Below are 12,805 nucleotides of genomic sequence, written 5' to 3'. Positions count from 1 at the left end.
TGACAAAAAAAAAGTTACATCCAATATTTGAAGTATATGTTTCATAACGCATAAAATTTCCCGAAACGTCAGAAAATCAATTTTCCCAACACCAAACAAATAAATAACAAAACAGGAAAGGAAAAAAAAATCCCAAAACGTTGCGCTGATTCTGCAGCAGCAATGGAGGAACTCTTCGTAGCTATACTTTCGATGCTTCTGGTTGTAGCACTGATTCCACTGTACTTATGGAAACGCCGCCAGGATTCTCAACCACATCCTCACGCCGATGAACCGGTCCAGGTGCTCCACTTTTTCTATTCTCTTTTCATTTTTTCCTCTACAATCCAAAACCCTAGAATCGATAAAATTTAGCTTTTGAAAATAGAAGTGGATTGCTTAGATTAACTGTAATAACGAAATCCTCAGGCTCCCCGGAGAGAAGCGGTGGTGCGCCCAGCCGGAAACCGCCGAATGCGTCGGAGACCTGCTGCATCTGGAGCTAGCAGTTCGACAGCTCCGCCTGCAACTGCCGAAGGTTTGTTGTACATTTGGATCGAGCTGATTCATTTTTACTTGCGTTTGGGCGTATTTCTTTGCATTTGAATGCAATTATTTTGTAAATTAAAATTCTAGGAGATGTAATTCGAATTAGAATGGAGAATTAGGGTGTTTGTCATTAGGCTGTTAGTATGTGATGTGAAGACTTGATGTGTACACCGATATTTTGGAAGCATATATCCATGTTGCATCTTGAAACTTTGACACATTTGTGAAATCAAATGATCAATTGTATACATGGCATGCAAACAGAGTCTGGCGATGAAAGTGAGAATGAAGCTGCTGGTGGCGAGAATTACGAGGCTAGAGCAGCAAAGAAAAAGGAGATTAAAAGGCAAGAGAGGGAAGCTCGCCGACAGGTATCCATTTCTTATCATGTATATTGACCAAAAAAGACGGCTATAGTTATCTTGATACTTAAAAACAATAGGAATTACTGAATTAGTTTTTCTCTTGATTGTTATTTCTGATGTGGCTTGTTACCACCTTGTATAGCAAATGTGCTGTGTGCATTTAAGATGCATTGAGAATATGTAATCTGTACTTCAATTTCCAAGCAAATGCGTAAATCATCGAGAGTTGGATACAAGGACTTTGAAGAATATTAGACTGAAATTCTTGTTTTTCCATTTCCTTTGAAGTTTGAGTAGTATTTGCATTGTGTTACATCTTTTTGGAAGGCTGAAGATGCTGCACGAGAGTCGAAGCAGGCCAAACAAGATCGTTACTCAGAGATGCGGAGGTTGAAGGATGAAGAACGTGAGGCAAAGGAGCGTCAGTTGGTGAGTTAATAGCCTTGTTGCTGATTTGATGTTAACTTTCTTACAGTTTAATTGAAAAAATGCATATGCTTTATCGTGTTTCACTTTCATACAGGAAGAGGAAGCCAAAGCTCAGAAGGCTAAGGAGGAGGAGGCTGCGGCAATAGAGTTTGAGAAGTGGAAAGGTGAATTTTCAGTTGATGATGAAGGTACCCTTGAAGAAGAACAGGATGGTACTGAAGACTTGCTATCCAATTTTGTTGAATATATACAGGTTATTCTCTGATCTGTTGTGTTTTCTACACTTACTTTTTCCCCCTTACTAAATTTGTCAAAATTTATATATTCAGCATTAACTAGGATTCGCATCACCTTTGAATATAGGTTTTGTAGCTATTCTAATTCTTTTTTGTTTTTTCAATTATTCAGAAGCAGAAATGTGTTCCCTTAGAAGATCTTGCTGCAGAATTTAAGTTGCGAACGCAGGTATTCCTTATTTCCTAATCTTTATCTGAATTAGCCTTTATATTCCATCAGTTGCCCCTTTAGTTTTTCCTACACTAAATGTAATATAAGTGTTACTGGGAGAAAGCATTATAACATAATAATTATGCTGTGCTGATAAGTTTATTGATTTGGAGTGTTACAAAAGGATATCTGACTGAGAACACATGCCAATTCACAAATTATTAATATTAGGTTATACATAAGCTGATCCTATACTTCTATTTGTAGTGATGCATGCCACTAGAGTGTATGGTGACCCATATACATCATAAGCCACCAACTTTACTGACCATTAAATTCCCACTATCTAATTTCCACTCAGTATAATTTAATGCGAGGCAAAAGACAGAAAAGTGAAAGGATATATTAGAAAGTCAGGCTTCCTCTACTCCCTTCCCTCCTTTCACAAAAAGAAACCAGAAACAAAAATCCTGTTCACCATAACATTTCATGGGTTTTGGATCCCTTTTTAAGCTCTCTAGGTAATAAAGCAATATGTATACCTTGTTTGACTCAACATTAACGCAACATATCAGTAGATGAATCAAATTGTTATAGTTTTGCCTTCATTTATATATTTTTCCATGGACTTCCTTCTTGACAACATGCTCAACTAATGCAGGAATGTATCAACCGCATCACCAATCTGGAAAGTATGGGTAAGAGCCTTGCTCTTAAATTCATTGCATGCATCTTGAAAGAAGTTAAAATTTATACATTCTTGACATCGTTCCATTTGTAAGCATTTCTACAATAAATTAAGTACTGCATTTCTTTTGCAAGTCTGTGTAACTCCAAATTTTTGTTATGGAGAAGGAAAACTTTTGAATATGTGGAAATCAATTTAAATCGTGTACCTGATTTCAAAAATGTTAATATGTTTTCATCACATGCTTAGGCTTATATAAAACAGCACTGTGGCCCCCTCTCCGTGTTTTGGCTTATTGCTAAATATAACAGCTATTAGGGAGATCAATGTTCTTCTAATCACGATTACCATGATCATCATGTCACTTAGATTCAGTTCCACAAAACTAAAATTCATGTATTGTTGAAATGGTGGTTTTTTTGCATCTATTGTCTTAGATATTGTGGATTCCTGCAAAAGCCTAATTAATTTATTTTTGAGCACCAGGCCGGCTTTCGGGTGTGATGGATGATAGAGGGAAATACATATACATCTCGCAGGAAGAAATGAAAGCTGTTGCTGATTATGTTAAGCGGCAGGGAAGAGTTAGCATTTCACACCTAGCTAGTAAATCGAACCAGTTCATTGATTTAGAGCCAAAAACTCAATTCACAGAGGACATTAGTAATTTGGACGAGATAACTGTCAACTGAATCTGACATAGTTTTTGACTACTTGGTGAAGGAAATCATGTGATGTACATCAGAAAAGAAAAGTTGCATTCATGTTATACTGAATAGGAGTTAGTACATGACTTTGATCAGCTTTAGTATATAACTGAAAATTTGAATGTTCTTTTCTGCCAAAATTTGTATGGAAAGAAAGGAAATACATAGATGGGAAGTTTCCACGTTTCGTTTTCAGAAAGTATTTTTCAGAAATTTCCTTCTTTGTTCCGTAACATGTGATTCTCGCATAGTATTTATTAAATTAAAAATAAAATATATCCTTATGTGCGTAATAATGCAAATAATATATAGCACTAATTATAAAGAAATATTTTAGTATTGTTTTATCTGAGGAATTTTCAATCTTCCATTCTTAACCCGTTACAAAACAAAATTATCTTGAATTTTTTACAGCACAACTCTTGAAATTTCAACTCTTTCGGGAATGGTTGATATTCGAAAATGTTTTGACCAAAGTTTAACAAATATATGTAAATAATATTATTCTTAAATAATCGATATTGAGAATAAATTTTATAAAATTTGAAAACAAATGCTTTTTGAAAGTAATTATATTTTGGGTAGCAGGAAAATATAAAACTCAATAACATAAAACTTCTACTTGAATTAGTTTTCTTTACGACCAAGTGAACACCTAACTAACTAACCGACAAAACTGTCACCTTATCATGTAACAAATACTTTAGCTTGGAAAATTAGTTTAATTAGTTTTTAATAATACTATACTCCATTCGCTCAAGGAGAGTGGTAAACCGTTTTAACCAATTGAACATTTGTACCCACCGAGTCTGTAATAAGAATAGGAGCTGCCTACCCAAAAATAGACAATAAAACCAAAAGACAAAGTATTATAACAAACTGCCAAATTTGACAGCCGTTGATTAAAAAAAAAAACGAAAAGAAAAGAACACCAAAGTTGATGGTTTGAAATTAAATTATTTACAACCTATTAGTTACATTGCACACAAATTTCCGCTTCACCCGAATTAACGTTTTCTACACCATTTTACATATATAGATAGACGAAAAAAACATAAACTTCCATATTTAGGCTTTACTCATGTCGTTTTAAAGATACACATTTATATGTTCACCTCATTTAATAGGACCCTGTTCCTTATCAACCTGTTAATAATCCACATATATATTATACGCTAGATTTTCTCACCCACTAATACCATGCATGCATAGCGTGCAATCTTTATTTTTTTTACCAAAAATATCACATTCACAATACCGGCCTGTTCTCCGAAACAACCGCAAAAACCAGCGGCACAAAGCTCCACCATCACAAGGTTCTCCTAAATTCATATATTAACCGTTTTCCTTATTCACTTCCTAACCTTTCCCACTCGGCTTCGCCGTCTCCGGCGGCGATATTTTCCTATAACCATCATTGCCGCTATTATCACCACCTCTCTTCATCCTAGCCCACAATAAAATAAAAAAAAAACATTGATCAGATATTTTAAGGAGAACGATGGAAGTTGCTAAAAGGAAAGCAGCTTCCACGTACACAACCCTACTCTTGATATTCCTGTTTCTCTTTTTGAGCTTTGGTCCTTCTCGCGGCTGGAAAAGCAGCAGCTGCGGCTACAGATGATGCAGACGGGGTCGCCGTCAAAAAGGCCAAGCCTGTCAAGGGGGCCGTCGTGACCACAGCTGCACCAGCGACCGACGTTGAGGTAATTCCAGCTCCTCCGCCTCCACCAGCAGAACTGCAGGTCTGCAATGGCGTGTTCCTAACATACACGCTGATATCACGCGAGAAGGAATACCCATTCGTGAAGAACAAGTCAAATCAAGCATATGCCTTCACGTCCCAAGCCACGATTACAAACGTCGGTGACGAGGAGGTGAAGGGCTGGAGGATGTACATTGGGTTCCAACACCGAGAAATATTGGTTTCCATGGACGGCGCCGTCCCCATCGACGCCGAGGACTTCCCGGCTGCCGTAGGGAACGGCACCACGATCGCCGGAAACCCAATGGTGGATCTAAAGACTGCGATCTTGACGGCTAATGATTTTACTCAAATGTCGGTGAGAGTTGGAATGAAAGGATCACAGTTCGGTCTTGGTGATGGCGCCACCCCTATGCCTAAGACCATTAAGCTTATCAATAGTGGCTTCAAGTGTCCCGCCTCTTCTCGCAGAGGTATGTCCCCCATGCCTAAGACCATTAAATTGTTTATTAATTTAATTTTCTGTAAACTAGCAAAATTTGGCTTATTATGATGAAACAAGATTTGAAATGATTGTGTATGTTTGTGGATGCATGATGCAGGGTCAACAATGATAGTGTGTTGTAGAAAAGACCCTAAAGCGAAGGCATTGGCACTTAAGAAGACAAAGTACCCATCACGTGGCAAAGGGGATTTAACCATTTCATACGACGTTCTACAAGCTTACCAGACGAGCTACTATGCTGAGGTGACCATCCAAAACAACCACCCGTTGGGGCGGCTGGACCACTGGAACCTCACGTGGGAATGGCAGAGGGGCGAGTTCATCTACAGCATGAAAGGTGCCTTCGCGCGCGTCAAGGACCCTTCGGAATGCTTGTATGGCCCTGCAGGCCAGTACTACAGGGACTTTGATTTCACCCAAGTCGCCAATTGCGAGAAGAGGCCCATTATCTCTGATCTTCCTTCTGAGAGAAAAGACGATGAAAAGGTGGGGAAGCTACCATGGTGCTGCAGGAATGGCACAGTGCTATCACCTGTGATGGATAGGAACCAAGCCAGGTCAATGTTCCAGCTCCAAGTTTTCAAGATTCCACCAGATAACAACAGAACAGCACTCACACCACCCATGAAATGGAAGATCGACGGCGTCATCAACCCCCACTACAAGTGCGGCCCACCGGTCAGAGTGGACCCCGCAGAGTACCCTGACCCATCAGGTCTCCAGGCTATTCACACCGCCGTCGCAAGTTGGCACATCGTTTGCAACATGACAAAGCCACAGCCTCAGAAAACAAGGTGCTGCGTCTCATTCTCTGCATTCTACAACGAATCCGCCATCCCCTGCAACACTTGCGCTTGTGGCGGTTGTGACGGTTACCAGCAATGCAACGCAAAGGCACCACCCATGCTTATTCCACCCGACGCGCTTCTCGTTCCGTTTGTTAACAGAACCGCCAAGATGAAAGCGTGGGCCAAGATGAAGCATTTCAAGATTCCCAAACGGATGCCTTGCGGCGATAACTGTCCCGTTAGCATCAACTGGCACGTCAACTCCGACTACAAAACTGGATGGACAGCAAGGATCACGCTTTTCAACTGGGAGCGCTACGCCTTCGATGATTGGTTCACTGCTCTTCAGTTCCACAACAATTCTTTCAGAGATTTCGATGAAGTTTACTCCTTCAACGGAACCAGAATCCCAGGCCTTAGAACCGTCTTCCTTCAAGGATTTAAGGGTTTGAACTATTTGGTGGGACTCACCAACGGAAGCCGCATCGGTGACCCACACGTGCCGGGGAAGCAGCAATCCGTGCTGTCCTTCAAGAAGAAGCATGCCAAGAAATTCAACATCAGAAGAGATGCATTCCCAACGAAGGTTTACTTCAATGGTGAAGAGTGTGCACTCCCTCCAACTACTCCTTCTAATGGTTCCTCACGCATCAAGTCTTCTCCGATCAGTTTCCTTGCTGTCACCATCATCGCATTCTTGTCGTTCTTCGCTGCACCTTTTTTGTCTCATTGGAACACTTCAATATGCTTTATTTTTTTATGCTTCTTCAGGGGTTGTATTGGTCTCATTAAAGAACCATACAAACAAACCGAACGGGGAAGATAGCTAACAATGTGAGGATGATGACGAAGTAATTCAGTGTGTTTGTGTTAAGAAAACGAAATGTGAACTTTGACGTTCAGTGCTTGACTTATGACTAGTACATACATATATTATTACACAATTAGATGGACCTTTTGTTGTGTGACGATATGTTTAGTGTATGTTACTTTTTGTTTTTTTTATTACTTTTTAGTTATATAGTGGATCAGATTATCAAAATGAGATTCAAATAACTTTTTCATATTATTTTTAGAGTTTAATTTTGATTCACTAATAATGTAAAATGTTTTTTGCAATCATCCAATCAGATCTATTTTTCTAAATAACCATTCATGCTATTAATATAAAAAATAATTATTACTTTTGCTTACATCATAATTAGATGAATTAGATGCAAATATAAATTAAAACAACTTTACATTAACAACGTGCGTATCAAAATTAAATTATTTTTTTCTAGTATAAAAGATAATTTTATTTTTTTGAATCATTTTTAATACTAAAAACACCGATTATACAAAAATAATATACATAAAAGTAATATATATCACCCTATTATATCTTAGTCTCATTATAGATTTGATCGCATGATTATGGTTGGAAATGATTTGAATTAACCTGAATGTAATTGACTTGAATTGGATTTAAATAAAATAGTATCTGGAGAATTGGAACAGTTGTTAAAATAATAGAATTAAAATGAAGTAATTTCATTATTTTTCGTTTTTATTCCTTCTTCCAATTGTCTTTGCCTGTGCTGCTACTACCTTCGGTCTCTTTTTGTTTCTTACCCTGGTATCCCCGACCTGGCAGGCGGCAGGCCAACGACTAATCTGCCGCACTTTGAGCTTCATTTAAAGATTTGTTGCTATTTGCTAGCTAATAAATTGCTAGATACACAAGACAGAATTCAAATTCCAAAACTTTTAAGTAGATTAGTAAGCTAACTGCTAGACCAACACAAATTTGTGTCCAAAGGTTGCTATATGAACCCTAAAAAATCGAGTGTCCCAGGCATTCTCCTTTCAAAAGAAGCTGATTGAGAAGTAGAAATGATAAATTTTTATTCAAAGAAACTAACCACTGGACAAAGAGAAATATCAGAAATTGAAGGCTAACACAGATAACTATTTCCTGTATTTTTGAATTTTTGATTACTTTTCTTTCTTTTTGCAACAAATATATTGCACACTACAAATTACAATCTCAGTCCCACATACAATCTTGTTCTTTTACACAAGAATATTTTCAAAAAATGAAATTATGTCACAATACAACAATTATCCCTCAAGAGTTTTGATGGATGTATACTTGGATCCTTCTTTTTAATCTTGTAACTCCAGTCCAAATTTGGTGGACTCCATTATTGTCTCCATGAATACAAGTTACATTGCAGGAAGCAACACCTCGCTTGATCAGTGAGAAAAAAATAATTGGATATATTCAGTCTTACGTTTTCTTGGCCTGCAGCAAAATTGCAAAATACTTGTATTGAGGGGACATGCATAATGAAATTTATCTAAAAGAGACGAGCATAATGTAATTTATCTAAAAGAGACGAGCATAATGTCAGAATATAATTTTGATACATTCTTAGTACCCCCGAGACATCCAAACATATTGTGTTACGTCCAGCAAAAATTGTTTGTCTCAACCACTCAATTAAAAGCCTTAAAAATAGAGGTATGGATGATAGTGTATCAAAATCGAAGTAAGGGCCGTAAAATAGTGTAAGAGATCAAATTACCTTTCTCAAATATTTTTTATGAAGTTTCATAGCCCCGGAACAAGCCTTTTTAGCATCTAGATTTCCAGTCATGTCATTCAAAATCTGAAAAGAATTAACCAGAGAACCAAAGAGGAATTCATTACTATATATATAGAGAAGAAAATTTGTTAAAGAATAATAGGTCCTTGCTCAATATAAAATGATAAAATATAGATTCTCTTAAGACAGCTTTCAATGTGAACAAATGAGTTAAACAAATATGTCCCAAGACTAACCTTCACAACATCATCCAGACCCCGTGCTTCATGTAGTAGCTTTGAACTTTTATCTTTCAACACACTAGCAGCAAGGAAAATCGATATGGGAAGAGGAGTTTCGGAGTTCTTTGCCCCTGTTCTCATATTTTCTCGCTCATACTTTCCACATTGTCTAATTGACTTCACCTTCCCTCTAGAGCTCTCGGCGCTTGTAGGAGCTCTCTGAGCATCCTCGTACATCCAAAACAAATCAGGATCATACTCTAGAGCCCACATCATCTGTTAAAAATGTCAAGTAATTAGTTGTCAATCATCATGTTACATAGATTCCTAAGATGTCTTCTTCAAACTAAAGGGATCCTTATTCTATAAACAGTTTTAATGGAATAAATATAAGGGTTGCACACCCCTCAAAGCAACTTAAGAGTTCTGTTCAAGAAATATAAGACGATATATTTCGAAAATACAACTGAAGCTAAACACACCTCCCAAAGGTATAGTGAATCACAAAAGGAAAATTCTCGACGAAACTGAACCATTAGCATCCGAAAAGCAAACAGATAATCACCTCCACCTAGTTGCTCTGTTTTCAGAAGACAGCATAACAAGAAACATCCGTTAACAACTTATAGTCATAACAATACATTTTTCATTAATTATTTGTTAACATAACAATGACACATCAAAAGTTCAAAAAAATTCTATTGTGAATTGGACAGTAAATAAAGTACAGGACTCGCATTTCAAGAAAATACCTAAATGTTTATGAAGTTTTGGATCTAATACTTGAGTAATTGAAGCCAAGTTACTTAGTTGAGTCTCCACTCCAACAGAACGATCAGTGCACTTGAAATTACCTCGCTTTAAAAATTCAATAACACATATCAGGTACATTAATCAGACATGTTAGAGGGAAAATCTACTAATCAAACACTCATTTATTTATTTTCAGTCTTTTCACCAAATGTTCACATAGAAAACTCTGAAAAGAAGTTGGTCATAAAATAGAGCATAGAGAAAAGGTACATACAAGTCTGCGCATTAGACGCTCAAAGCACCAAAATGCATCTGCTTCATCCTCAAGAAGAATTATCATAGGTGAGCATAGGTCACTCATCCCTGTTCCAAATTGAATCAGTTAAAAGTACAGGGTCAATAAACTTTTCAAATATAAAAGAAAAATAAAAAGCAGTTACATGAAATTATCACTAATACTGGGATAGGAATAGGATCTTCTGTGATCTTCAAACTTAAATCAATAGGAATATCAAAATATAATATTGCTCTCTATATAATAATAATAATAATAATAATAATAATAATAATAATAATAATAATAAAATAAGAATCAAATAAGTGAGATTCAAGTGGCCCACTTGTATAAAAACTCACCTTGACCATAGCCAACATCTTTATCTAGCCAAGCATAAACTGCAAGAATATCCCATAATTTTGACAAGTTCTCTTGCTTCTCATAAAAGACCAATGTCCTATCAGTGCGAATCACGTCAAGACCTAAATGAGTTTGTGCACGAAAATGGTCAGCCACCATGTGAATCATATTACAGTGATACAATTTTATATTAAAAGAAATCAAAATAAAGGGCAACTAAGGTAGCTATAGCATTTGTATAACGCATTTCATGCAGAAAATAATTGCTGGGAATGTTTCATCTTAAAACTTAACTTTGAATGCCTAAAACATAAGTAGTACCTAATGACAGAAACACAAAAGATAGTAAGAATGATTCACAAACCTATTTGATGAAGAGTTAACAGCCACTGGATTACTCTCTTGTCTGTCACCTTTTCTAAATTATTTCTGGCATCTATGCTTGAAGACCTATAATTATCTTGAGGAACTAAAACCAATCCCTTGTCTGGATTTGATTCCAGAAGAACTGATGGATCTTGAATCGGTTGACCATCATCGGTAATTACAGGAGATGAAATATATCTACCACTTCCAACAAAAGGAAACATTTGGCGACATTCTTCCTTCCATCTAGCATATTCTAACCTGACAATAAAAACATATAATTGATGCTCGGGTAATGATTTGTTATATTTAAAAGTCAGAAATGACAGTTTCAAATCATAAGTATTATTGTGTTGTCCCTGAATGAAGGGTGTGGAAGCAATTATTCCCATCTTTTTGAGGCATATCAAGCCTACAGTGACTCAGTGACATTATAGACATTCCATTTTCATAAATATTTTATATTTTTAGGATACTGTGATTATAATAAAGGTTAACAAAAAGAAGTCTTATCAAATATAATCATGAAATGGGAAAACTTGATTACCTACGACGCTGTCTTATTTGTTCTCGTTCATCAAATGTACTCTTTGGATCATAACAACCAAGTAGAAATTCCCAAACTTCTCCCCTAATTGATGGATGGATTCCCTGATTCAATAAACATTTTAAAGTAAGAAACAACCCCCCTAGTCGCATATAAAGAGAAATACCTGTTCGTTTCTTTTGATTGTGCACAAAGCAAACCTATGTTGATGAAGATTTTAGCCAAAATAAAAGAAATAGTAATATGAATATATGATCACCTGTTACATGCACACTCATGATCATGAAGGAAGAAAAAATTCAATATGAAGAAAACCAGACATTGGGAAACGAATTTTCTATCACTATCATCTGTCTGTCCTTCATGAATGAACACGGATTTATGTAAGAAGAAAACTGATACTTAGATTGATGTACACACTGCAATGCCAGCCATAGTAATAGGATCTCATATTCTAAAGAAAACTAAAACAGGAAATAAAAGTTTTCAACTATATTATATGGTTAGTCCAACCTAACTTGCATAAAAAGAGAAATACCCCATGTTTTTCTTACCAGCTATAGCTTCCTATAGCACCAGACATAATATAACTGAAAGTAGGAGGGGATCGTAATTTCATATCTTAAGCATAGTACAGTGAACAAGCATTTTAACTAAAAATATGGACTTACCCCTCTGTAGATTCGCCTTAGAATCTTTCCTATATCCAGATATCCTTCTTCAGTAAAAGCAGCATGCCATTTTCTTGGACTCAGTGTTTTACCGGGCTGGAAAGACAAGTAAAAAACAAAAGAAAATCATATCAGTGTATCAAGATTGGCAATCAAAATATACATAGAGTATGACTTTGTATCCAGTTGCAGAATCATGTAGTTCATTTGTTATTTAATGTCTCACAAGAATGAAACCCAACAAGGACAATAATTTTGTGTTTGTCTTGTCATGATCCATTACAAATTACCAAGGGTATCACACTCAAATTCAACTTTCTTTTACATTTTTTTTTAAAAGAAAAGTTTTAATCTTATCAGCAAAGCAATCAACCTATTAAAACTAGCAGTCTAGTCCATATGTAGTATTAATAAATAACAAATAGTTAAATGAATATACCCCTAAGGCATGGAACTATATGTCGTGAAACCATTTATTCAAAAAGCTTAAGCTATTAGATAGAGTTTTGGTTATACATGAAAGCTATATGGATAAAAACACCATTATCACAACCATTGTTGACAACCCACTCAACATCTTTATCCGAGTGTATGGTTTTCAATCATCTTAAATTCCAAATGAACAAGTAACTGATCCAGCTCAATACAGCTCAAATGACTTAATACATTCATATAACCGTTTCAAATTCATACCCACGTGCATTGCTCATAAAAATCCCAGCACAAATTTTCCAACTACCTAATAATATTAGTTCTTCATCAATACCAAATTTAAAAAATAAAAAAAGGAATCCCAAAAGGAGGGAACAGACCTTGATCTTAAATCTTGAAACGGGAACATCGTTGATGCACTCAGG

General features: G+C 36.3%; 3 protein-coding genes across 3 annotated transcripts in view; 2 read left to right on the top strand and 1 right to left on the bottom strand.

The window, feature by feature from the left end:
- Positions 1-3,374, top strand: LOC107613929 (DDRGK domain-containing protein 1). The gene is made up of 8 exons (XM_016316130.2): positions 1-282; positions 409-517; positions 793-899; positions 1,221-1,322; positions 1,417-1,575; positions 1,731-1,787; positions 2,431-2,467; positions 2,944-3,374. The coding sequence occupies exons 1-8, from the start codon at positions 163-165 to the stop codon at positions 3,147-3,149; spliced, it is 897 nt and encodes a 298-aa protein (XP_016171616.1). The 5' UTR covers positions 1-162; the 3' UTR covers positions 3,150-3,374.
- LOC107610572 (COBRA-like protein 10) lies at positions 3,333-7,231 on the top strand. Its single transcript, XM_016312609.2, has 3 exons — positions 3,333-3,363; positions 4,740-5,342; positions 5,472-7,231. Exons 1-3 carry the CDS (start codon positions 3,333-3,335, stop codon positions 6,986-6,988), a joined length of 2,151 nt encoding a protein of 716 aa, XP_016168095.1. The 3' UTR covers positions 6,989-7,231.
- Positions 8,084-12,805, bottom strand: part of LOC107613585 (TBC1 domain family member 25) — a gene marked incomplete in the record, with an annotated part of 6,564 nt that continues 1,842 nt past the window's right edge. The window contains 11 exon segments of the mRNA XM_016315654.2: positions 8,084-8,449; positions 8,733-8,816; positions 8,990-9,250; positions 9,457-9,554; positions 9,727-9,832; positions 10,002-10,090; positions 10,364-10,486; positions 10,729-10,991; positions 11,278-11,381; positions 11,949-12,044; positions 12,761-12,805. Of these exon segments, the coding sequence (XP_016171140.1) occupies positions 8,435-8,449; positions 8,733-8,816; positions 8,990-9,250; positions 9,457-9,554; positions 9,727-9,832; positions 10,002-10,090; positions 10,364-10,486; positions 10,729-10,991; positions 11,278-11,381; positions 11,949-12,044; positions 12,761-12,805 (1,284 nt within the window).

This window comes from Arachis ipaensis, chromosome B08 (assembly GCF_000816755.2).
Source record: "Arachis ipaensis cultivar K30076 chromosome B08, Araip1.1, whole genome shotgun sequence".
NCBI lineage: Eukaryota > Viridiplantae > Streptophyta > Magnoliopsida > Fabales > Fabaceae > Arachis > Arachis ipaensis.
The sequence above is the reverse complement of the archived record's forward strand: the minus strand, read 5'-3'. Positions and strand labels throughout refer to the sequence as shown.

Excerpts from the sequence above, each read along its gene's own strand:
- LOC107610572 (XM_016312609.2), top strand. The coding sequence starts at position 3,333 with ATGGGAAGTTTCCACGTTTCGTTTTCAGAAA. Across the intron at positions 3,364-4,739 it reads CCACGTTTCGTTTTCAGAAA|CTTTGGTCCTTCTCGCGGCT; the intron begins GTATTTTTCAGA and ends TCTCTTTTTGAG. Across the intron at positions 5,343-5,471 it reads TCCCGCCTCTTCTCGCAGAG|GGTCAACAATGATAGTGTGT; the intron begins GTATGTCCCCCA and ends TGCATGATGCAG.
- LOC107613929 (XM_016316130.2), top strand. The coding sequence starts at position 163 with ATGGAGGAACTCTTCGTAGCTATACTTTCGATGCTTCTGGTTGTAGCA. Across the intron at positions 1,323-1,416 it reads AGGCAAAGGAGCGTCAGTTG|GAAGAGGAAGCCAAAGCTCA; the intron begins GTGAGTTAATAG and ends ACTTTCATACAG. Across the intron at positions 2,468-2,943 it reads CACCAATCTGGAAAGTATGG|GCCGGCTTTCGGGTGTGATG; the intron begins GTAAGAGCCTTG and ends TTTGAGCACCAG.